At 38.3% G+C, this 22668-nt stretch overlaps 1 protein-coding gene across 1 annotated transcript in view; it reads left to right on the top strand.

The window, feature by feature from the left end:
* Nucleotides 1-383: 383 nt before the first annotated feature.
* Nucleotides 384-22668, top strand: part of LOC132177366 (chromatin structure-remodeling complex protein SYD) — a 51651-nt gene continuing 29366 nt past the window's right edge. The window contains exons 1-27 of the mRNA XM_059589650.1: nucleotides 384-496; nucleotides 1421-1535; nucleotides 1637-1698; nucleotides 2680-2795; nucleotides 2892-3677; nucleotides 4053-4207; nucleotides 6236-6402; nucleotides 6491-6555; nucleotides 6617-7366; nucleotides 7445-7620; nucleotides 8674-8771; nucleotides 8854-9039; nucleotides 9193-9373; nucleotides 9465-9659; nucleotides 9736-9779; nucleotides 10109-10165; nucleotides 10404-10500; nucleotides 10613-10785; nucleotides 10889-11102; nucleotides 11293-11418; nucleotides 11526-11615; nucleotides 20040-20156; nucleotides 20359-20439; nucleotides 20663-20770; nucleotides 21378-21547; nucleotides 22116-22194; nucleotides 22305-22379. Of these exons, the coding sequence (XP_059445633.1) occupies nucleotides 1431-1535; nucleotides 1637-1698; nucleotides 2680-2795; nucleotides 2892-3677; nucleotides 4053-4207; nucleotides 6236-6402; nucleotides 6491-6555; nucleotides 6617-7366; nucleotides 7445-7620; nucleotides 8674-8771; nucleotides 8854-9039; nucleotides 9193-9373; nucleotides 9465-9659; nucleotides 9736-9779; nucleotides 10109-10165; nucleotides 10404-10500; nucleotides 10613-10785; nucleotides 10889-11102; nucleotides 11293-11418; nucleotides 11526-11615; nucleotides 20040-20156; nucleotides 20359-20439; nucleotides 20663-20770; nucleotides 21378-21547; nucleotides 22116-22194; nucleotides 22305-22379 (4473 nt within the window). The 5' untranslated portion in view covers nucleotides 384-496; nucleotides 1421-1430. The remainder of the gene's footprint in view (nucleotides 497-1420; nucleotides 1536-1636; nucleotides 1699-2679; nucleotides 2796-2891; nucleotides 3678-4052; nucleotides 4208-6235; nucleotides 6403-6490; nucleotides 6556-6616; nucleotides 7367-7444; nucleotides 7621-8673; nucleotides 8772-8853; nucleotides 9040-9192; nucleotides 9374-9464; nucleotides 9660-9735; nucleotides 9780-10108; nucleotides 10166-10403; nucleotides 10501-10612; nucleotides 10786-10888; nucleotides 11103-11292; nucleotides 11419-11525; nucleotides 11616-20039; nucleotides 20157-20358; nucleotides 20440-20662; nucleotides 20771-21377; nucleotides 21548-22115; nucleotides 22195-22304; nucleotides 22380-22668) is intronic.

Raw genomic sequence — 22668 nt, 5'->3', positions numbered from 1 at the left:
TGTGACAATGTAACAGTTTCGTTAAGTCATTTAAATGAAAATGAGTTTAGGGAGTAAAAAGTTATTTTGGCCTACCCTAGGGACTTATAAATTATTTTTTAAATCACATGAAGTGATTTGTAAATTAGGAAAACCACATGGATCAATTTTGCATTTATCCCTAAATTTTAAATTATCAATATAAGATTATCCAATAAACCTTAAAAGCGTTTTTTAAGAACAACCAACATTAACGTTACTTCAGTTTGATTAAAAGTACTTAAATAGGGTATTTTCCAACTTTCCATAAAATTGAAGGGAAGCATCTCAAGCAAATATCTTCCCACGTGCGACCCATTGGCCCGTGTAACCGTGTTGGGACTCGGACTATCTTATGCAATTCCCGTCCCATTTTTTAGCGAGGGTTTACGATCGCACAAGCACTGTGTAGCTGACCTTGTACGTGTCAGCTTTCCCGGTAGCGTTTCCGGGGAATTCCGCTCGGATCTCCGATAAGGTAACCATCCAGATGATCGTACCTTCTTAGGCCCCGTTTGTTTCCCGTCAAAACATTTTCCTGGGAAAGTTTTCTCGAAGAAAGAAATTTTCCTAGAACTTATCACCGTGTAAAGCTGAATTAGCGTCCTTTTGTTTTGGTAACGGTTGCAGACGACGCAGATTTATAGCTGTATGTATGTGTGTATGTGTATGCTGTATAAATTAATTGATGCAATGCTGTGCAAGATGTCGTTTTTAGGGTATTCATCAGGAAAAAGAAAATTAGGGCATATGTTTTCAGAGAGGAAAATGAACGAATTTATATGCAATTGGTAGCTTTAATCTCAACTGAGAAACGGAGAAAAAAAGCTATGCAGGAAATCATTCTGAAATTACAAAGCCATCTATTTGAGCTGTCACTAAAAGAGAAGTGCTGGCGCTACTACACCTCATGGAATTGGTTTTGTAGATAATGCCCTTTTCCTAAAATGGTGAATGCGGTGATTTTATTTGTTTATTTGGTTTATGGAGTTATGGTTAAATTTGTTGCTTCTTGTTTTTGGATTCAGTATTATATCCTGAAGATACTAATGGTCTTATAACTTCAATTAATGTTTTTCTATTAGCTTTCCTTCCTTTTTTTTTTATGCATCAATGATGTTAAGAAGTGATTTTGCTCGAGTATGTGATACAGTGATTAGCAGGTAAGTTTTAGGTTCGTTCAGGTGTGTATTTGTAACTAGTACACTGAACTGAACTCAGTCGGTTCACTGTAATGCATATCTATATTGTTTTAGCATGTAACAACTTCTTGTAATATAAGTTATATCCTAACCAATTATGAGATGGGGTGCTTTGGATTTCACATTATAATCCAGCGAATTATGGTTTGACTCTAATATGCTTATCTTTTTTTTTTTTTTTCTTCCCTATTGCGTTATAGTTAAAATGAGATGGCCTCTTCACAAAATGTCGAGATGGAGGCAGCAAAGTTTCTGCACAAACTCATTCAAGAGTCTAAAGATGAGCCTGCAAAATTGGCTACAAAACTTTATGTGGTGCGTTTAGTTTTTTCTTAAATAAACGTTCTTAATTGCTCTCATTACTTTGTATGCCATAATTGTACGTGTATTTATGTTTATTATATTGCGTCTTTCAGATATTGCAACACATGAAGTCAAGTGGGAAAGAACATTCGATGCCATATCAAGTAATATCAAGGTATAAAGTTCCAATTCATGAATAATTGTTTGTTTCATTTTCTTGTTTTTTTTTAATAAGTAAAAAAATTGGATAATCTCTTCAGATTCATAAAAAATTGTAAAGGGGAAGCCCATTAAGCTATTTTGATCGGTGTTGGCCTAAAAAGAAAGAAAACCTATTTTGATCTGCGAGAGAATTATTGACTGCTGCCATTCTTCTTGTCCTCTATAAAGTAGGTGGATTGAGTAAATCTTGGTAATTCAGATAGTGAACTGAAGTATTTAATGTTGATTGAAATTGATAGGGATGCATGCTTCTTGTGTGCTTTACTTATATGGTGACATAAAAGGATGGCCGGCCTGATTCAGTGGTGCCGCTGTGCAATGCCGTCTTAACTATCATCATCCTCCCATTCTGACGTTGAGGCATTAAATGGCACCGACATGTGTGCAGTGGAAACTGAAATCTATTTAGAATTAGATTGCCCAAATAACTTTGTGAGGTTTGGAGGAAGATGATGATTATTTTTTAAGGCCAACCTATTTTCCTAAATGGAATTTAGTCTGTTCTGCTGCTTCACAGTTAAAAAGTGCTACTGTGTTTCATAACGAGCTTAAGCAGAAATATGCCTGAAGCAGGAGACTTTTTCCCACCTGAACATGTTTAATTTACTTTATTAGTTTAGTCTTGCTGGATCATACACAAAAAGCACTGTTTGGTAGGAGGATAATGATGGCACATATGGGGCTTTCTAATCTAACATAGAACCCACAAACTTGATTTAAGTTTTTTTTAGATACCCTTAAATTAGTTGCTCTTAATGCTTAACGTCTTCCTTTTATTGCTTGTGTGATAGTCCCTCTTAACTCTGGTATTCTCTGTTTTGGCATCTCTAAGGTATCAGGTGGAGATTGCAACTTGTTAACCTAAGTGCTTGATTTATATTGGTTGACTCGTCAATGTAGTTCATTTTATTTATTCTAACTTCTTTTTTCACAGGGCGATGGAGACTGTTATCAACCAACATGGCCTTGATATTGAAGCTTTGAAGTTATCACGCCTTCCTTTGACTGGTGGTAACCAAATAGGTGATTCAGCATCTGCTCAGTTTCCAGGTAAACTGCTCTTAGTCAAACTGGGATTGATGTTGAAAATTGCTTAATTGTGCCATTTTGGATTATTCTTTAAGATATGGGAACATTTGTATACAGGGTCTTCACATGCAGGTGGGGTTGCAAAAGATTCAAAAGTGGGCTTGGCTGACAGTGAGGTGTCTAAAGTTGACCCATATGCTTCAAACAGGCCGCCTGTTGGCCAAAGCAGTTCAGGGCATGATTATTATCAAGGATCTGTAGCTCATAGGAGTAGTCAGTCTTTTGATCATGAAAGTCCATCTAGTTTGGACTCTAGATCTGCCAACTCACAATCACAAGAAAGGCAGCAAAGGGATGGTAAAAAAGCCACCGCAAAGAGAAAGAGGGGAGATACATCATTACCAGTGGAACAGCATGACAACACTCAGCAACTTGATCCTCGAAACGCTGTAGTTAATCCAAGGAAGGGGAAGATGAACAAGGTTGAACCGTTGGCAAGTCTTCCAGTTAAAGGAGGTGAGCGTACCAATTTTAACATGGTTCCAAGTAGTGGTCAAATGGAACATTTTGCATCTTTGTCTGGTAGCATGAGACCAATGCTTAGAACCAAGCAAGAGGGTCAACATATGATAGAGAAGCAGTTGGATTCGGCAAACATTAGCAATTCAATGTTGCGCGCTCCAAATCCAAAATACCCCGAAGAAGTGGAAGTTTCTTCTGCTTCCGGACAACAGCAAGGGGGTTCCTTACCTTCCCATGATATCAGGGGTGGATGGAATCAAAATAAAACAGGCGTACCATTTGAAAAATCTCAAGTTCCCAGGTTTTCTTCTAATGTTGTTTCTGGTAATATGATGGCAGAGATTCCGGCGCAGCACTCAACAGCTCCATCTCTTGGATCAAGTAAGGATCTGAAAAATGTTTTAAGTTATGGATTTAAAATTGTTGGAAAATTATAGACCTGAGTTTTGGGGCTTGAAAATCCGGAAATGTTTCAAATTTAACCGGGGTCCAAGTTGGTGTAACTAACTTTAGAGCTAGAGCCATGTGGGTAAAGAGTTTATTTTTGATGAGATTTCTTATTTTTGGATTGCGCTTTAGTGTTGGCCCTGATTAACTTATGCCAAAAATTTATTATTCTGGAATAAATCTTTTCTTTTGATTTTTTCCCTAAATGTTGGACATTGAACATTGCTTATAAAGAATCTCAATATTTGAGTCTAAAGATGTCCTGGATCTGATAATGATATCTCAATGGGGTATTTCTGGAATTTTTAGGTGCTTTTGGCAAGGTTCAGGGAGGGATGGCCATTGCTTCTAATTCTTATCCAGTAGTAGAATCAGGATTTTCAAGTCCAATGCGATTCAGTGGTTCTTTGGAGCATGAAGGAGGAAGTTCAAACATGTTAGCTGATGCAAACAAGGTTGTTCAGGTACTTTCTATTCATAATCATTACTTCCTGTGTCTCGGATAAATTAAGAGTGTGCTGCTATATCAGACCTGTAATTTGTGCTACATCCCAAAATGAGTATCTTATTTTCCTATTTAGATATCTAAAAATAAATGTCCACTTTCAAAAAGTCAAGAAAATTATTATCTTCATTTTCCCTTGTTACCCTTACCCATTCAAAAATATACCAAGAGACTCATTGGTATATTTTTGAATGGGTAAGAGTAAAAAGTACTAGTTTTGAGAATATTTTGTGCTGTTTCAAATGAAGGCACTCATTTTAGGATGGGAGGAGGAGGTAAACTAAAAAAAATATGCGGAAGAGGGAGATCTCATCCAAAAAGTACTAGTTTTGAGAATATTTTGTTTTGATAAGTAATCGAGATATCGTTAAAAGTGTAAGGCACCCCAATTACACAAGGAGTACACAATAGAAGCCACTTAACTAGTAGGAGTAAAGAGAACAAGAAAATAATGAAACAAAAGCAACTATCCAAAGATATATGGTGTTGAAAAATAAAGATATAATTTTCTCTAAAGTCCTCTCACGGTCCTAAAAACTTTTATCATTCATTTTCCTCCATAGACATCACAAGAGGTACAAATGCACTATCTTCTACATAGCAGAATTTTGAGTGCTGTCGGCAATCCACCAACAAGCAAACTAGTCGACTACTTGTCTAGGAATAACCCAAGATAACCTGAAACAACTGAAGAAAACATTCTAAATAGCACAAGCAACTTCACAATGAAGAAGAAGATGGTCTACAAACACCCCATTCCTTTTACACATATAACACCTATCAACCACAATGGCACACATCTTTTGGAGATTGTCCATGGTAAGGATCTTCCCTAGGGCCGCCGACCAAACAAAAAAGACCACCCTCAGTGGGACCTTAGTCCGCCAAACACTCTTTCAAGGAAAACAAGAACCATCATTACAACCTATGATACTATTGAAGGAATTGACACCAAACAACCCTCTTTTGGAGGGCGTCCCCTACAACTTGTCATCCCCTTCCCTTCTCATTCTCACTAATACAACATCTTGAGGAATGAGGCAAATACATCTACCTCGCAATCATGAGTTGCTCTAGCAAAGCTTACGTTTCACTGAATAGCACCTCCAGAAAACTCCATGTGAGCCACAATAGAAGCGCTTTTTGCTCATTTAATACCAAATAAAACTAGAAAGGCTTCCTTAAGGGCCATATCTCCACACCAAAGATCATGCCAAAACCTAATCTTGGAACCATCTCCCACCTTAAATCTGGTGTGACTACAAAACATCCTCAAACACCTCCTAATATTCTTCCATAAACGCACCCCATACCCCCAATAGGCTCATTAGAGCACCACCCTCCCCAAGAACTACCAAACTTAGAGTCCACCACCACTCTTTACAAAGCGTCTCTCTCAAGCCCATAGCGCCATCGCCATTTACCTAAGAGAGCACGATTGAACCTCAACAAGTTCCTAACCCTTAACCCTCCCTCAAAGATTGGTGTACAAACCTTGGACCAACCCATCAGGTGATATTTGAACTCTTCGTCTAGCCCACCCTATAAGAAATCACATTGAAGCTTCTCAATGTGGTTTGCAACACTCGTGGGGAGAGGAAAGAGGACATGAAATTTGTAGGTAAGTTGGGTAGAATACTTTTGATAAGGTTTAACCTACCACCCTTAGACAAAGACATCATTTTCCAACTAGCCAACTAGAAGCAGGTCAATCTCGTTTGATGTCTTCTTGCTCAACATATGTTGGTGTAAACAAGTCAATCTAGTGCATATTTATTTTTTATGTTTCTATTGAGTTTTGTGTATGTTTATTTCCTAGTAGGCTCACTCTTTTCATTGTATTTGTTTTTTTTTTTTTTGTTGTTGTGATCTTATTGATTTAGGTCATGTTTAAAATTTGTTACGCATGCGTCATCTCCAACTCTGCCATTTAAAACCTTGTGTATTTATCAACTTGCCAGCATAACATGAGTTTTTTTCCCAATAGAGTGGCAGGCAAAGTAATGTTTCAGAAATGAGTATGCTTAGGAGTGCGGCTCCTAGAGATACAGGAAAAGCCCCATTTCCCCATGCTCCCACGGCTTCTGGCATGCCTTTCAAGGAACAACAGTTGAAACAGCTTAGAGCCCAGTGCCTTGTCTTTTTAGCATTCAGGTTGGTATCACTTATTTAGCATCTGCTGTTGCTTTTTCAGTATGTTTCTCAAGTCAGGTTGTTATAAGCAGTGGTTTTCTATGTGCAGAAATGGTTTGTTGCCGAAGAAACTACATCTTGAAATTGCACTTGGAAACATCTTTCCTAAAGAAGGTAACTTATATTTAGTAATTTTTCTTGATTGGTCTCCATTCATTAACTTGGAAAAAATCAGGTGGCAATACAGATGGACCTCGGAAAGAGCTGAGTGACCATAAAGGAAAAGCGCAGTCTTCGAATGAGCCTAGTGGCAGCCCTGATGTCATGATGCCATTCGGAAGACCAAACACTGTGAGGGAAACTGATATACTCCCTCCAGTTGCCTCATCTACTGGAAGATTCATGGAGGCTGACACCTTCCCAAGAGAAGCCGAGAGCCTAAAAATGACTGAGGACAAAAACAGCCTAACTTCAGACATTTCTGTACTTGCAGAAGAAAATAAACATCTTCTAGCTGCAAGAAAACATGAGGCTGAAACGCAGACTCAGGAAATAGCAGCTTCACAGGCATGTTTAACCATGGTCCCACAGCAGCCTGGTTCTTTAAATACAAGGGGTGCATTAGCTGTTAGTATTCCTGCTGAAGATGTCGAGAATGGCCATCTGCAAGTTGGAAGGGCTAACCAAGCGTCTTCTGTAATGGGCAGAAGCTGGACTGGAATTGGTGGTCATAGTGAGGTTTCTAGGGGTCCCATGCTGGCCTCTTCTCTTCAGCGTGAGTTGGTGCCAGAAAGAAAAGATAGTAATCCTGGTCAGTTTCAAAACCTCAGTAACAGCAGTGGTCCAGGGAATCAACATGCGGATAGTCAGTTGTCTTCTTTTACATTGAAAGAGCAATGGAAACCTATTTTGGGAGTTGTCAATGATCATCACACCGCAATTCCAATGAAGGATGCTAATGTGATGTCAAAACGTGTATCCCAGGGTAAGAACCATGCCTCTAAACAAGACAAACCAGTTCCTATTGATGACATGCTAAATAATGGTATCTTGTTTACTGCAGAACAAGAAGAGGAAGATAGGTCAGTATCTACTGATTCACCACCCTCTCCAAAATACACCATGTCAATGAAATGGCTTATGGAGCAGCAGAAAAAGAAACTCCTAGTTGAGCAAAGTTGGGTACAAAAACAGCGGAAAACAAAACAAAGAATTGCCACTTGTTTTGACAAGTTGAAGGTTTGTTGTAAAACTTATACTTGAGTGCTTGACATTTAGTTATTTCCTTGTTATCATTATCTGAGCACTGGTCAAATTTGTTTGTCTGGCAATTATCATGGTTTTCAGCTATCCTAATCAAATTTTGTTTTCTTGGGCTTGGAGGTTCGGAATTAAAAGTTGCTGGTTTGTTGTCAGAATCAATTTTTGTTTTCTTGGGCTTGGAGGATTGGGATTAAAAGTTGTGGGTTTGTTGTCAGAACTTAATTCTTGTCTGTCATACTGTAGTATCAGAGTATGGGTGATACCACAGAGACGGCAACCAACCAGTGTATTTGAAACGGAGGGTTTCTGCAAGTGATGTTCATAAGTAATCCCTCTTGTTACTGGCCCTGTATGGTGTCAAACCTCTGTTTGCTATTTTAACAAAGTTTCTAACTTATCAAAAGGCAGAGGATATATACACATTGCAAAATTGAATAATGCTGATTTTTTGACTAAAGTGATCCATTTGTGTTAGAGGCTATTTGAGGACGGAGCGTTTTAGAAACTCAAGGAAAGAGTACTCTGACTTTCTTGGTTCTGAAAAGATGCCTCTGTTTTTTCCCATAGTTGGGGTTTTGGGGAATATTTAATTGATGAAAATATTCATCTAAGCGATGTGTTGCCATGATATGGTCTTAATTCTTAGCTCACAAAACACACACACATTTTACTATGTATTCAAGAAGATGCTCTGTTAGTAGGGCTAACTTTGGTAAAAATATCTGAGGACGGGCGTTTAGAAACTCAAGGAAAGAGTACTCTGACTTTCTTGGTTCTGAAAAGATGCCTCTGTTTTTCCCATAGTTGGGGGAGGCCGGGGGGGGGCGGGGGAGAGTGTTGCAATTTGAATATTTAATTGATGAAAATATTCATCTAAACGATGTGTTGCCATGATATGGTCTTAATTCACTTAGCTCACAAAACACACACACACACACACATTTTACTATGCATTCAAGAAGATGCTCTGTTAGTAGGGCTAACTTTGTAAAAATATTTGATGTTGCATGTGGCCCATTTATGATGCAGGAAAATGTAAGCTCGTCAGAAGACATATCTGCAAAAACCAAAAGTGTCATAGAATTGAAAAAACTTCAACTGCTGGATCTTCAACGCCGCCTCAGGAGGCAATGGACCTTCCTAAAGTTGATTCCAAATTTTAGTTATACTCTTATCACTTTGACGCTAAATTTCTTTTGTTTTGTGCAGTGATTTTCTGAATGATTTTTTTAAACCAATTACAACTGAAATGGATCGCTTGAAATCATTCAAGAAACATAGACATGGTAGGAGGATAAAGCAAGTTGAAAAGTTTGAGCAGAAAATGAAGGAAGAGCGACAAAAGAGAATTCGTGAGAGGCAGAAGGAATTCTTTAGTGAGATAGAAGTTCACAAGTATGTATTTTGTCTGTTCAGTTCTGACCATTCAGTTTTCTCATTTAATCTTTTGATGCATCGTTGTCGATTTCTTCGCGTGCTTCTTAATAATGGTATGCCTTTGAGCACAATTCATACGCTTATTGACTTGCATGATAACCTGAACTTTAGGGAAAGACTGGATGATGTGTTCAAAATTAAGAGAGAGCGCTGGAAGGGTTTCAATAAGTATGTGAAGGAGTTCCATAAGAGGAAGGAACGTATCCATCGAGAAAAGATTGACAGAATCCAGCGTGAGAAGATTAATTTATTGAAGATCAATGACGTGGAGGGGTATCTGCGAATGGTGCAGGTTTGATTTGTCTTACTAGATTCTTTTACTGATGTAACAGCGGCATGATACCTTTATTCTTCTTGCATAACATTTCCGATAATCATATTAGGATGCCAAATCAGATCGTGTTAAACAACTTCTCAAAGAGACAGAGAAATATCTTCAAAAGCTTGGATCCAAGCTACAGGAGGCAAAAACTACAGCAGGGCGTTTTGAGCATGATATGGATGAGATAGGAACTGAAAGTGTTATTGAGAAGAGTGAAACTACTATTGAAAATGAAGACGAAAGTGATCAGGCGAAGGCAAGTTTGTTGTTTGTGCTCTCTATTTTGTTTACATTCATTTTTACTAATTTATGTTATTGTGTATTCTTTGCAGCATTATATGGAAAGCAATGAGAAGTACTATTTGATGGCTCATAGGTATTAATGCTGCCTTTTTATTTATTAATTAATTTATTTTTAATCTTATACTCTTAGCTTTTGCTGTCACTTTGCAGCTGATGGTTTGAATTTTATATTTCTTGTGAAATCTGGATGCCTTGTGGCCACTGATTCATCAATTTCTTTTGTTTATAAATATTGAATTATATGCTCTTGCCAAAAAAAAAAAAAGAATTATATGCTCTTTTCCTATATACTCCCTGTGTACCTGAGTAGCGCTTTTCGCTTTTAATGATATTTCGATTGCTTATCAAGCAAAGAATTATATGCTCTTGCCAAAAATCTGATAATCTAGTTGATTGCTGCAGCATAAAAGAGACCATTGCTGAGCAGCCATTATCCCTTCGGGGTGGAAAACTAAGGGAGTAAGTTGACTGTGCACTCTCTAATTATAAATGTATCTTATCTTGGCTTTTTTTGGTTGTTTGGGTTATTTATTCTCGGGTGGCTGTTTCCTGCTCTCATTTTAATTGATATTTATTACTGCCCCTTTAGTAACTTATTGACTGGAATTTTTATCCAATCCTGTTCTCTTGTGTGGAGTATGCTCTTTGTTGTCTTCTTGAATTTGAATTCTTAGTGACTGCAGTTTTTGACCTTCAGGTATCAAATGAATGGCCTAAGGTGGTTGCTTTCCCTGTACAACAACCATTTGAATGGAATTCTTGCGGATGAAATGGGCCTTGGTAAAACTGTTCAGGTATGGGTTGGTTCTAAATCAGTCATACCCCAGCAGCAGTCTATGTTCTAGTTTGTTGTTACACTGCTCCCCATCATTGTATATGTTAACAATTTAACTTGTGGGTTCGTAGGTTATTGCTCTAATTTGTTACCTCATGGAAACCAAAAATGATAGAGGGCCGTTTCTTGTGGTTGTGCCGTCATCAGTTCTACCTGGATGGGAGTCAGAAATCAACTCTTGGGCCCCTAGTGTGCATAAAATCGTCTATGCTGGGCCTCCAGAGGAGCGGCGTAGGCTATTTAAGTAATAACTTTTGAGCACTAACTACTGTTTTAATTTGCTGATTTTGCTTCTTTTTTGAACTTTTGTGTGCTATTTGTCACTCAGCTGTTCCTTTGTATTGTAGGGAAAAGATTGTTTGTCAGAAATTCAATGTCCTTCTGACAACATATGAGTATCTGATGAATAAGCATGATAGACCAAAACTAAGTAAAATACACTGGCATTACATTATAATTGATGAAGGCCATCGCATAAAGAATGCTTCGTGTAAATTGAATGCTGAATTGAGGCACTATCAGAGCTCTCACAGATTGCTATTAACTGGAACACCACTACAGGTGTGAGATTATTCTTTTGTTGTGCTTTTCTCCAATTTATTGTTCTTAACTCTCATTTGTGCATTGATATAAGAATTACAATTTGTCTAATAACTTCTACGTGTGCTTAGTGTGATTTTGCTTTCCTGTTATTTTTTTCTTAAACTTGATGTTGTTTGTGGACTAATTTCTTATTTTCTTTTTTATGTAGAACAATCTTGAGGAATTGTGGGCACTGCTTAATTTCTTGTTGCCTAACATTTTTAATTCATCGGAAGATTTTTCTCAATGGTTCAACAAACCATTTCAGAGTAATGGTGATAATTCACCGGATGAAGTAAGCATTAAACTTGTTCTCTTCTTAAGACATTGATTGTTTTGCTCTCTTATGTAAATTCTAGTTGCATTAATCTCTATAACTCTAAATGTTTGCATCATGACAAGGCGTTACTGTCCGAGGAGGAGAATCTTTTGATCATAAACCGGCTTCACCAAGTTTTACGGCCATTTGTACTTCGGAGGCTGAAACACAAGGTACTTATATGATATTTTATGCTCAGCAATCACATTTACCTTTTAGGAAGTTTTTAAAGTATACATTGATGCATTGGAGTTCATTCTCATTAAATGAAAATGGTGCTGAGTGTCGGTGGCTCTAGTCCTGCTTCTTATGGTGTAGTTGTACATTTCAGAGAAAATTACTTCTCAGTGGTCATCATGTCTGTCATATCTGTATGTATGTATATATGCACGCCGTGTAGCTTCAGAATCCTTGGTTGGTAATTTTTTTTCTCCAGGTGCCTAGTGAATATAATTAATACTGCCAAAGTGCTTTGTTGTCAAGACCCTTTAACAGTAGCATTTTTCCATATCTAGGACATGACCATATGCATGCATAAAATGCCCTGAGGTACTAGTGGTTCTACTTGCTCTGTTAAGCTATTGCAGTCGCACCTGAAATTCTGAAAGTATTATTTATTGTGTTCTTTGTAAATTTAGTGATGTTATGATCATATGTTCATTCTAAATTGATGTACAAATTTTCCATACAATTGATTTTCTCATTGGTAGATTTGAGTTACATATATATAATTATTTATTGTGTTCTTTGTAAATTTAGTGATGTTATGATCATATGTTCATTCTAAATTGATGTACAAATTTTCCATACAATTGATTTTCTCATTGGTAGATTTGAGTTACATATATATAATTATTTATTGTGTTCTTTGTAAATTTAGTGATGTTATGATCATATGTTCATTCTAAATTGATGTACAAATTTTCCATACAATTGATTTTCTCATTGGTAGATTTGAGTTATATATATATATATATAAAAGCCGAAACCCCTCCCAGAAGTCCTTAAAATTGCGACATGTAGCGTGAACCCATTTTTTTAAAGGCTAAATTGATTTTTTAAGGCATAATTTTTTAATCGGTTTTTTAAGAGTGAACCGGTTTTTTCTTAAAAAACCAACCAATCATTAATTAGTGTCATTAATTGCGTTAATTGTATTTCAAGAGTTCTCCATATATAAATTATTCAATAAATTAAGTATTATTAATGTCCGAATCAAATAAGAAAACAAATAATATAAATCAAATTATTTTGTATTAATACATCTGGTCAATTTAATATGTATATTAATATGTTTAGGATTCTCAAAAAAAAAAAAAAGAAGACGTATATATATATATATATATATATAATCGGTTTTTTCGGTCATTAATTGCGTTAATTATATTTCAATATAATCCACATGTAATTGATTAGCGTCATTAATTGCGTTAACTATATTATAATCGATGTATTCTTCTTGCTAATTTTTTTTTTTTTTTAAATTTTTTATTTTTTTTATACTATTCATTTTAAATCATATATACTTATAGGAACAAAGATTTAATTTTTTTTATTTAAAGAGGTGAGATATATTTTTATACGTCTTTTTAACTTATAATGAAAAATGATGTGTTTAAATCAAAAAATAAATTATAATAAAGAATTTTGCGCATAGCCCGAGTTATAAGCTAGTTCCATTAACAACTGGACTTGTTACAATGTTGTAATGAAGTTTTAAGTGCATGACATAAAACTTAATCTCTTCTAAGGGCTTAGGAAATAATTTTGAAAAGTGTTTGGGTTGGTTTTGTAAAGTTTTGAGAAGGGTTTTGGGTTTTGAAAAATGTAAAAATTGAGAATTGATTTGGTTGCGGCCACATTTGAAAATAAGTGTTGTATGTGGGGTCCATAAGAGAAAATTTGTTTTGGTAAAATTTTGATGAGTTATTTCTCAAAAACAAAAAGAAGGCCTTTAGCTCCGCTACAGTCCTCTCCTTGTCTTCAAAGCTCCCTCTGAACATTTATTTCTTTCCAAATACACCACATCAAACAGGGTGGAATCATCAATCAATAAAGCTTTCACTTTGAGGACTACCAAACTGTCCTCGCCAACCAGCAAGAAACGATGAGGCATGACCCACCCTAACCTGAATAGACCGAAAATGGAGATCCATAAGGCATTGGCTATCTTGCAATGGAATAGGAGGTGGTCAACAAATTACCCACTCTTCTAACAAATGCAGCACCAATCTACCACAATGATATTTCACTAAGGTGCCTCAGCGGGTGGCTTTTTTGGGTTGGACTGCGGCCCTAGGCAAAATTTTGACTCATGACACGCTGCGTAAGAGGAACATAGTGGTAGTGGAGTGGTGTTGTATGTGCAAGAAGACCGGAGAGTCAGCCGATCATCTTCTTCTCCACTGTGAGCTTGCAAGGGCTCTTTGGCACATGATTTTTCAGCGGTTTGGGTTGCATTGGGTCATGCCTTGCCGGGTGAGGGCCTTGTTTGCTAGCTGGTGGTCGGGAGGTCGTTCTCGAAGCGCGGTTGTTTGGAAGATGATTCCTCTGTGTCTTATGTGGTGTATCTGGAATGAAAGAAATGCTAGATGTTTTGAAAATTCTACTAGGACCGTAGAGGAATTGACTCATTTATTTTTCTTTACTCTTTACTCTTGGACGGCCGCTTGGCTAGCTCCTTTAGTGATTAGTTTCTCTGATTTTCTTTTTCATTTCTCTCCCTCCTAGGCGCTCTCTGTTTATACTTCCCGTGTATATGGGTTGCGCCCCTTTGCGCTCTTTTATATCATCATTACTTATCAAAAAAAAAAAAGTTGTCCAAAGTGAGGATCTTACCTAAAGCAGTTGGCCTAGTGAAGAAAGCCACAATCAAAGGGGTCTTACTATGTCAAATACACCTTCAAGAAAAGGGAGTGCTAACATGGGGATTAAGACATTATAGAACATTCTTACATCAAACTACCATCTCTTGAAGGGGTTCCAACAAAGCTTGTCAACGTCTTCTTGTTTCAAATTAATGGAATACACTTGATTGCAAACCGTGGAAAAGAAATCCAACTCCCAATCATGCTGCTCTAACAAAATTAATGTTCCACTGAGCTGAGCAATTATAGAACTGAGGATGATTTACCACGAAAGCATCCCCAAGGCAGGCAATGCTAAACAACTCCTGAAACTTTGCCTTAAGGGGCTGTTCCCCACACCACATGTCATTCCAAAAACTAATCACAGAGCCATTTCCCACCTCATATCTAGAAAACTCATCCCAACCCCTTCTAATGAATTTCCAGAGACCCACCCATATGATCCAATGACTCCATTAGAGCACCACCCACCCCTCTGCCTAACATATTTAACATCCACTACCATTCTCCAAAGAGCCTCTCTATTATAAGCATAACGCCATAACAACTTTTCCAAAAGGGCTAGTTAGAACATGAGCAAATTCCGTACCCTCAAAGCCCCTTCATTGATTGGAGAACACACCTTGGATCAACTTAGTAATTGGAATTTGACCTCTACATCCAAACCTCCCCAGAAGAAATCTCTTTGTAGCTTCTGAATTTGATTAGCAACGCAAGCCGGCAAGGGAAACAATGACATGAAATACTCAGAAATAGGTAGGCAAATTATACAAGGTGCTCTTGATGAAGGTAACCCTACCGCCCCCTTTAGACAATTAAAATCACGACGCTTAGCCTTATCAATAATGCTATCCCAAATAAATTTTGCTTTGAAAGAAGCACACAAAGCAAGATCTAGTTACTTTATAGGCAAAGAGGAGACCCTGCAACCTAAGACCCTAGCCAAACCTTCTACAGTATTGGCATTATCTACAGGAACCAATTCAGACTTACCCAAATTGATCTCCAAGCCCGAGACAACCTCAAAACATAAGAACAAGCAACACAAATCATGGAGGTGATCTGGGTCTATCCCACAGAAAATTAAAGTGTCATCTTTAAACAAAAGATTAGAGATATCAATTCCACCAACATTCTCAGTCCCCACAGAAAAGCCAGACAACATGACCTCCCTCTTTGTAGCAAAGATCATCTTGTCCAAAGCCTCCATCACAATGACAAACAACAACGAAGACAAAGGGTTAGCCTGCCTCAAGCCATGAGAACTGCTAAAAAAATCGGTGGGAGTGCCATTCACCAATACAAAAAAAAGGCATTGAAGAAATACATTGAGCTATCAAAGTACCCCATTTCCCCCCAAAATCCCTTAGTATATATAAAGCAAAAAAAATCCAATTAACATGATCATAAGCTTTTTCTAAATCCTCTCCCCTGATCTGATTTTGCTATTGAGGCATTAATTAGCAATGAGGATGGGATCTAGAATTTGCATTCCCCAGATGAAAGCTTTTGGAGACTTAGAAATAATCTTCTCCAAAACCATATCCTGCCTGTTAACTAGAACTTTGCAATAATTCTGTAAATGCAATTGACTAGACTTACGGAGAAAATTCCTTTAGATCAGCAACCCTTGAAATATTAGGAATGAGAACAATAAACATAGCATTGGGACTTCTTTCAAACTTTCTTCTAGCATGGAAGTCATGAAAGAAAGCCATAGAGTAACCACAGAGCCCTTATCACCGTTCATAGCTTTCTCTACCTCCAAAACCTCCCCTTCCTCAAACGCTCTCTCCAACCACCTCAACCTTACCAATAAAGTAAAAGAAAGGTCGTCCAACTTAGGCCGCCAATGGAATTGCTCAGAATTAGGATTCTTATAAAATTGCACAATGTGCTTGCTGATCTTAACCTAGTTGGGAGAAATAGAACCATCAACCTACATAGATTCAATGAAGTTATTTCTTCTATTAGAGTTGGTCATTCTGGGAAAAAACTTCGTGCAGTTGTCACCCTTCCTTAACCATAAGGCCCTAGATTTCTATGTCTAACTTACCTCCTCCATGAGAATGGACCTCTCAAAATCAGTTAACACTTCTACCTTCATCTCTCTCTCCTAGTCGGATAAGGTCCTCTTTTCGTCAATGATATCAAGACCTCATAACTCTTCCAAAAGAATCTTTTTCTGCCTCTCTACATTGCCAAATGCCCCATTGTTCCATCTTCTTAAATCAGATTTCAAGGCCTGAAGCTTGCGGGCCAAAATGAAATTCGAATTGCCTTGAAAGCGATAAGAATTCCACCACTATTTAACCTTATCCACAAAATTCTCGAACTTCAGCTACATGTTTTTGAATTTGAAATAGCTTCTACCCCTTGAAAGTCATCGCAATTCAGAAGGATCGGGAAGTGGTATGAGCACAGTCTAGGAGGCATCCTCTGGGATACGCTAGTAATCTGGGCTTTCCTAATTCGAGAGACAAGAAATCTATCAATCCTAGACCAAGAAGGAAGGTCTTGATTTGACCAAGTAAAATATCCACCAACAAGAGTGAGATCCATTAGACCTGAAAATGAAATAAGAAAAATCCACCATAGATGGGTATAAAGGGCCTCCTCCTTATGTCTCACTAGGGAAACCGAGTGACATTAAAATCACTCCCAATGCATGAAGGCAAGTTTCACCAATTGAGCAAAACAACTAATTCATTTTAAAGAAGCCTTCTATGCTCAGTATTAGGATCATAAACACCCGCAAAGCCCTGGTTAAATGATTTTCAACGTTTTTGAATGAACATGCAATAGTCAACTCCCCCACACACATCGATTTTATCCTCCGACCTCCTATCCCGCTAATCAAAATTCCACCGGAAGCCTCTCTAGAGGTCCTATTCACATGATGACAACCCCACAAACTTTGCACAACACAACACAACACAACAAGACATGACCTCTAGCTTATTTTCCTAAAAACCGACAATACCAGCCTTCCATTCTTTGAGTAAATCCCTTATCCTTAGATGTTTATCCACCCCATTCAACCCTCTTACATTCCAAGATAACAACTTGGACTTAATTAAAAACTGAGAAACCCCTACACTTGCCTCTTCCATAGTTTGAACTTTCACCTTTTGAGTCATAATTGATAGAGCAAGCCAATCTTTTTAACTCCCCATTACCTATGTTTTCTAGATTGGAATTGGAGGCCAAAACCACGACTGGCTTCAATAGCTGTCAATTTTGCCATAAACTGCTCCTTAAAACCTTGGCATGATATCCCCACAACGTGATGGATCTCCTTCACTCTTTACAAAACCCAATCTGAGTACTCCAACCCCAAGCAATCTGTATTCCCACCCACAACATGTGGATAGGAACTAAGAGGTATGTAGAACATGGCCTCCTCCCTATTGTAAAGATTCACACCTCTAGACGTGGTGGCTCCTCACACACAAGCCGGTTAATCCCTCTTGCTCCTTTGTAGCCATTCACACTGATCTCCCTCATAAGCCTAGAAGATAAATAGAAGGCAAAAGGATCAAAGTCCGGTAAAGAAATAAGTTTTCCCCTTTTACAGCTAAAGCCCACTCAGACCTAGGGTCTACGATAACATCAATGGGCCTGATTGACTCCCTTCAATAGTAGGCCTGCCTCAGCATCCAAGCCATCAACCTGATTGAATAAGTGAGCCACATCTCCATATAACCGAGCAACACCAATTACACCAACACCAAATGGTCCAAACAAAAACTCATCCATCCTTGTCTCCTTGCCAGCTCTTTTTGAAGAAAGAAGTAAATTAACCAAAACAATCTCCTCCTCGATAGTTTCTGAAAAAGGAGGTTGAGATAAATAGATAATGACTTCGAAAGAGGTTTCAGGTGCAACTCCTTCAACACAGAAGCACCGACGAGAGACCCCTCTGGGATTGCGGCCCTCAATGCGTTCTGGTCAGAGCACATTAGAGATGTTGAGCACCAACAGGATTTGAAGACCTCACAGTGCTCCCTTCCATGAGTAGCAATAGTTGCAAGGCATAACATAGATCTACAAGCATAGAGGGGCCGGCGAAAGAACTCCCTCTAATCCCTCCCGTCGAAGGTTGAGGATCATCAGCCGAGACGGCAACGCTACTCATCGCAATAGGTCCTCCGGGCTAACCCAAGCGAGCACCCAAGCCCTTCACCGTGTCTGAGCCCAAATAAGAGGCCTAGTCTTGTTACCCTTCTCTACTTGTGTGAAAGTTTCGTTCTGGGCTTTAAAGAGAACTTTGCCCGAGCACACCTAGAGCCCATTGGGGTCTTACCTTTAGGGTCTGGATTAGAGTGAGTCATTGGAGGTGGGCCTAAAATGCTCACGGGGGCCTTTGAAGGAACGAAACCTTCTGAGATGGCCTTCAGCTCACTAACCACGACACCCATTGGGCTTGTCTTACTTCCTACATTACTCGGGCCTAGACCCAAGTCAAACTACTAAATACAACTATTTGCATCCGTTTTTAACTAATGTCTCTCTGAAGGGGCGAAAATCAAAGTTATCACCCCTGCTCGAGTTGACTCCACTAGCGGACGATCAAGGATCTCCTTCATCTCCAAACACAAACCCAGACATAGACAGCCCAGCCGCAGCCTGTCCCTTTGGTGCAGACACATCATAATTACTAGATAAACCCTTCATTAATGAGGACAAAGCCAAAATTTTCCTCAGTCCTGCAAGTACCTCAACAAACGACCTATTCCCACTCACCTTTGCAGGAAATTTCAACACCAACATCATCTGACTTTTGCCCGTGCCCTGATACCATATCGTGATTGGAAAAATTGCACAACCGGACGCAGCTCTGCGGTGAAGGACCTCCATCCTTTGCCATCTTTCCCTTCCTACACTAGGATGAATCCCCTTCGTGTACTTCCACCATACCCCGCCACCACCAAGAACCACCCATGCTTATTAGAGCAATGCTAGGCGAGGAAAGTTGGGAAACCAACTTGCTAGCACACAGAGAGAGTCCGCCACATTTTGCAAGTAACTCCCAACGGTTTTAAAAAAACCTTTTTTTTTTTTGCAATAAGTTTTATTTTATTTTTAAAAAAAGAAAGAGAAACTGTTGGAGTTACTCCATGGTAGTGGTTGCTTGGCGGCAGTCACAACAGTGGTTCTGCCAGACGACGGTCTTGGTAGCGAGCATGGGGCAGCAAGACGGATCAAGGGGCTGCCATACGAGCTTAGCGGCCATCGTGAGGCCGCCTGACGGCCAACGCGGGGCTGCCATATGGTCCTAGCAGCCACTATGAGACTGCCATAAGGCGGCCACCGCCATCATTGGTCAGGTGGCCTTCAGATTGGTTGCTGCCATCATGGGCCAAGCGGCCACTAGTGGCTACCATACTGGCCTATGTTTTCTTTTAATTTTTATTTGTTTTACATGTAACAAAACAGTATGTACACCTGAAAAGTTATAAATAGGCAGTTTCAACATCTGAAAAAAATGTACATGTTATTTTTTGAGAAGTTTTTTGTTTTTTGAAGATAATTTTGTGGATTGTTTTGAAAAGTGTGGTGGTGGGGGCCACATTGGAAAATCCATTTGGATAACTGACATTTGAGAAGAGTTTTCAGCTTTTGAGAAGCGAAAACTATTTTCCTTTAGCAATTTAATTTACTGCCATTCTGTTATGGAAGTCATTCTAATTTGTTAATGTTGCATCCTGAATTTTCTTTCTTTGGTAGGTTGAAAATGAACTGCCTGAAAAGATTGAGAGACTTATAAGATGTGAGGCATCTGCATATCAAAAGCTTTTGATGAAGAGGGTGGAAGAAAATCTTGGCTCTATTGGAGCTTCAAAGGTTTTTTTTTTTTTTTTTTTTTTTTTTTTTTTTTTTTTTTTTTTTTTTTTTTTTTTTTTTCAATAGTACATTATTCTCAATTTACTGCTTTCAATTTTTTTCCCTTGTTTTTTTTTTTTTTTCATGTTGTCTATGGAACTCTGATAGACTAATATGGGATAGCTACCATTATATACTCTTAACATTGACTCAACTTTCTCAGGCTCGAACTGTGCACAACTCTGTTATGGAGCTCCGTAATATATGCAATCATCCATATCTCAGCCAGCTTCACGCAGAGGAGGCATGCTCTTTCCTTATCCATTTAAGCTCTGGCTGGTTCTCAAAACGAATGGGGGAAGGGAGAAGAGAATAAAATGTTGAAAAGTGGCATTTGTTGCCAAGCTTGGTTAAGCACTTTCCTTTCCTTCATTCTAAGAGGCCAACCAAGACTTAAAGCCCTTATGTTTCAGTCTTCATTGGTTGCCTATATTGGTTTGAGCCTAATGTTAGCTTGCGTTTTTTAGGTTGATAGTTTAGTACCCAAGCATTATCTGCCAACAATTGTTAGACTATGTGGGAAGCTTGAGATGCTAGATCGGTTACTACCCAAACTTAAAGCAACAGATCATCGGGTATGTTATCCTTAAATATTTTCATGCTTTATAAGTTATAGTAGTTGGGAGAACTTGATTGATGCTCAATGAATTTTTACTATTGCATTGCAGTTTTTTTCTTACAATTTACAGTTATTATTTATAGTTCATTGTTCATCTTATATGATATTTTTGCACAATATTCTGGAGCATTTATATTTTTTATGTTTAAATGGTTTAGTGGTGTACGTTAATATGGTCCCAAGTATTACATATTTACGTACCTGTGGTCTTTAATGTTAGCAATATTTTATCTTTAAATTTATTTGTAATATTAAAGTTAAAAATGAAGGTAAAAAACAATGACTGTCCATGTTGCTTTTAGTTTGATGATTGGATGACAAGATCAAAAGAATTGTTGATCAATTCAAGGATACATATCTCCCATTAGTACTTTGCCTCCCCCACCCCCAAAAATCTCAAAAGTAATTTTTCTGGCTCTGCCCCTGATTCTAATACTCGAATGGGATATCATGCCCAGACCTCAAGTACCTTCTCTTTTACATGATTTTTTTTAGTATGATATCATGCTATAAGTTGAGGATTTAGGGATTTATGGCTTCAATTGGAACTTATAATGTTGCAGGTTCTTTTCTTTTCCACAATGACTAGGCTGCTTAATGTTATGGAGGATTATCTCAACTTGAAGCAATATCGATACCTTCGGTTGGACGGGCATACATCTGGGGGTGATCGTGGTGCCCTTATAGACATGTTCAACAAACAAGGTTCTCCGTATTTTATATTTCTGCTCAGGTAATGATTGATGCCTAGTAAATTCTAGGCACTTCCTGCTTCTTTCTAATACATTCTACTTTACTGGGTGTGGTAGTGCACTCGTAATTAGGAAATTGGATTTTTTTTTTTTGGGGGGGGTTGGGGGTTGGGGGGTCTCTTGATATTTTCCTGTGGGAGGTAGTACAATAAGGTATTGACGGTAGATGAAGGTAGCCAATAGGGTGCTGACATTGGAGGGAGGCTGGGAGGGTGTCAATTATATTATAGCTGTCGGGCACCTGTAAGAGCCTGTGTTTGGCAGACTTTAATGCTTGCTGGCCTTGGACCTGGTTCAGTAGGTTGAAGCTTGTGATAGGAATCACGGGCTAAATGATTAGCAGTTGTCCCCTGCTTTCCCCGATCTCAGCTACCTATATATGCTTGCCTGTAAATTTGGCTATCTACCTACTTGTTCCATTCCTCTTGTACCAGTTATCCGTACTGTCCCCAAAATGAAGTTAAAAATATAGAAATTTCTGATGTACTGCATGTGTGGGTAGCATGTGCACGATTAGGTTGAAACTGACATTTAGATATGTGGTTTTAGCATTCGAGCTGGTGGTGTTGGAGTGAATCTTCAAGCTGCTGATACAGTGATCATCTTTGATACCGACTGGAATCCGCAGGCAATATATAAATTACTGTTCCTTGATTTGTTTGTCACGATGATACTGTGATATAGGGATTCTGAAGCTGGTTATCTATTCATTTATTTTTATTTTTGGCATATTGTCAGGTTGATCTGCAAGCGCAGGCAAGGGCTCATAGGATTGGTCAGAAGAGAGATGTGCTTGTTCTTCGATTTGAAACTGTAAGCAGTTTTCGCATTGGATTATCATGTCAAACTTCGTAATCTTAAGAAAGAACCAAAACTTCTTTTCTATTTTTTTCGTTTGTCTTTTAGATGGAGTGAGTTTGGCCCCTAGATGTTGAAATGAGGAGATTCGAACTAATGATCTCTGTCTCGTGAGGCTTGTTTCCCTGCATATTGTGTTACCCCTTGGGCTAAACTTCTTATCTTGAGCTATATATTTCAATTTGAAGAGGCTGGATACCTAGGTTCGTGGGATTGTATTATTGATATTGAAAAATTGCATTTT

This window comes from Corylus avellana, chromosome ca1 (genome assembly GCF_901000735.1).
Source record: "Corylus avellana chromosome ca1, CavTom2PMs-1.0".
In the NCBI taxonomy this organism is placed as follows: Eukaryota; Viridiplantae; Streptophyta; class Magnoliopsida; order Fagales; family Betulaceae; genus Corylus; species Corylus avellana.
The sequence above is the reverse complement of the archived record's forward strand: the minus strand, read 5'-3'. Positions and strand labels throughout refer to the sequence as shown.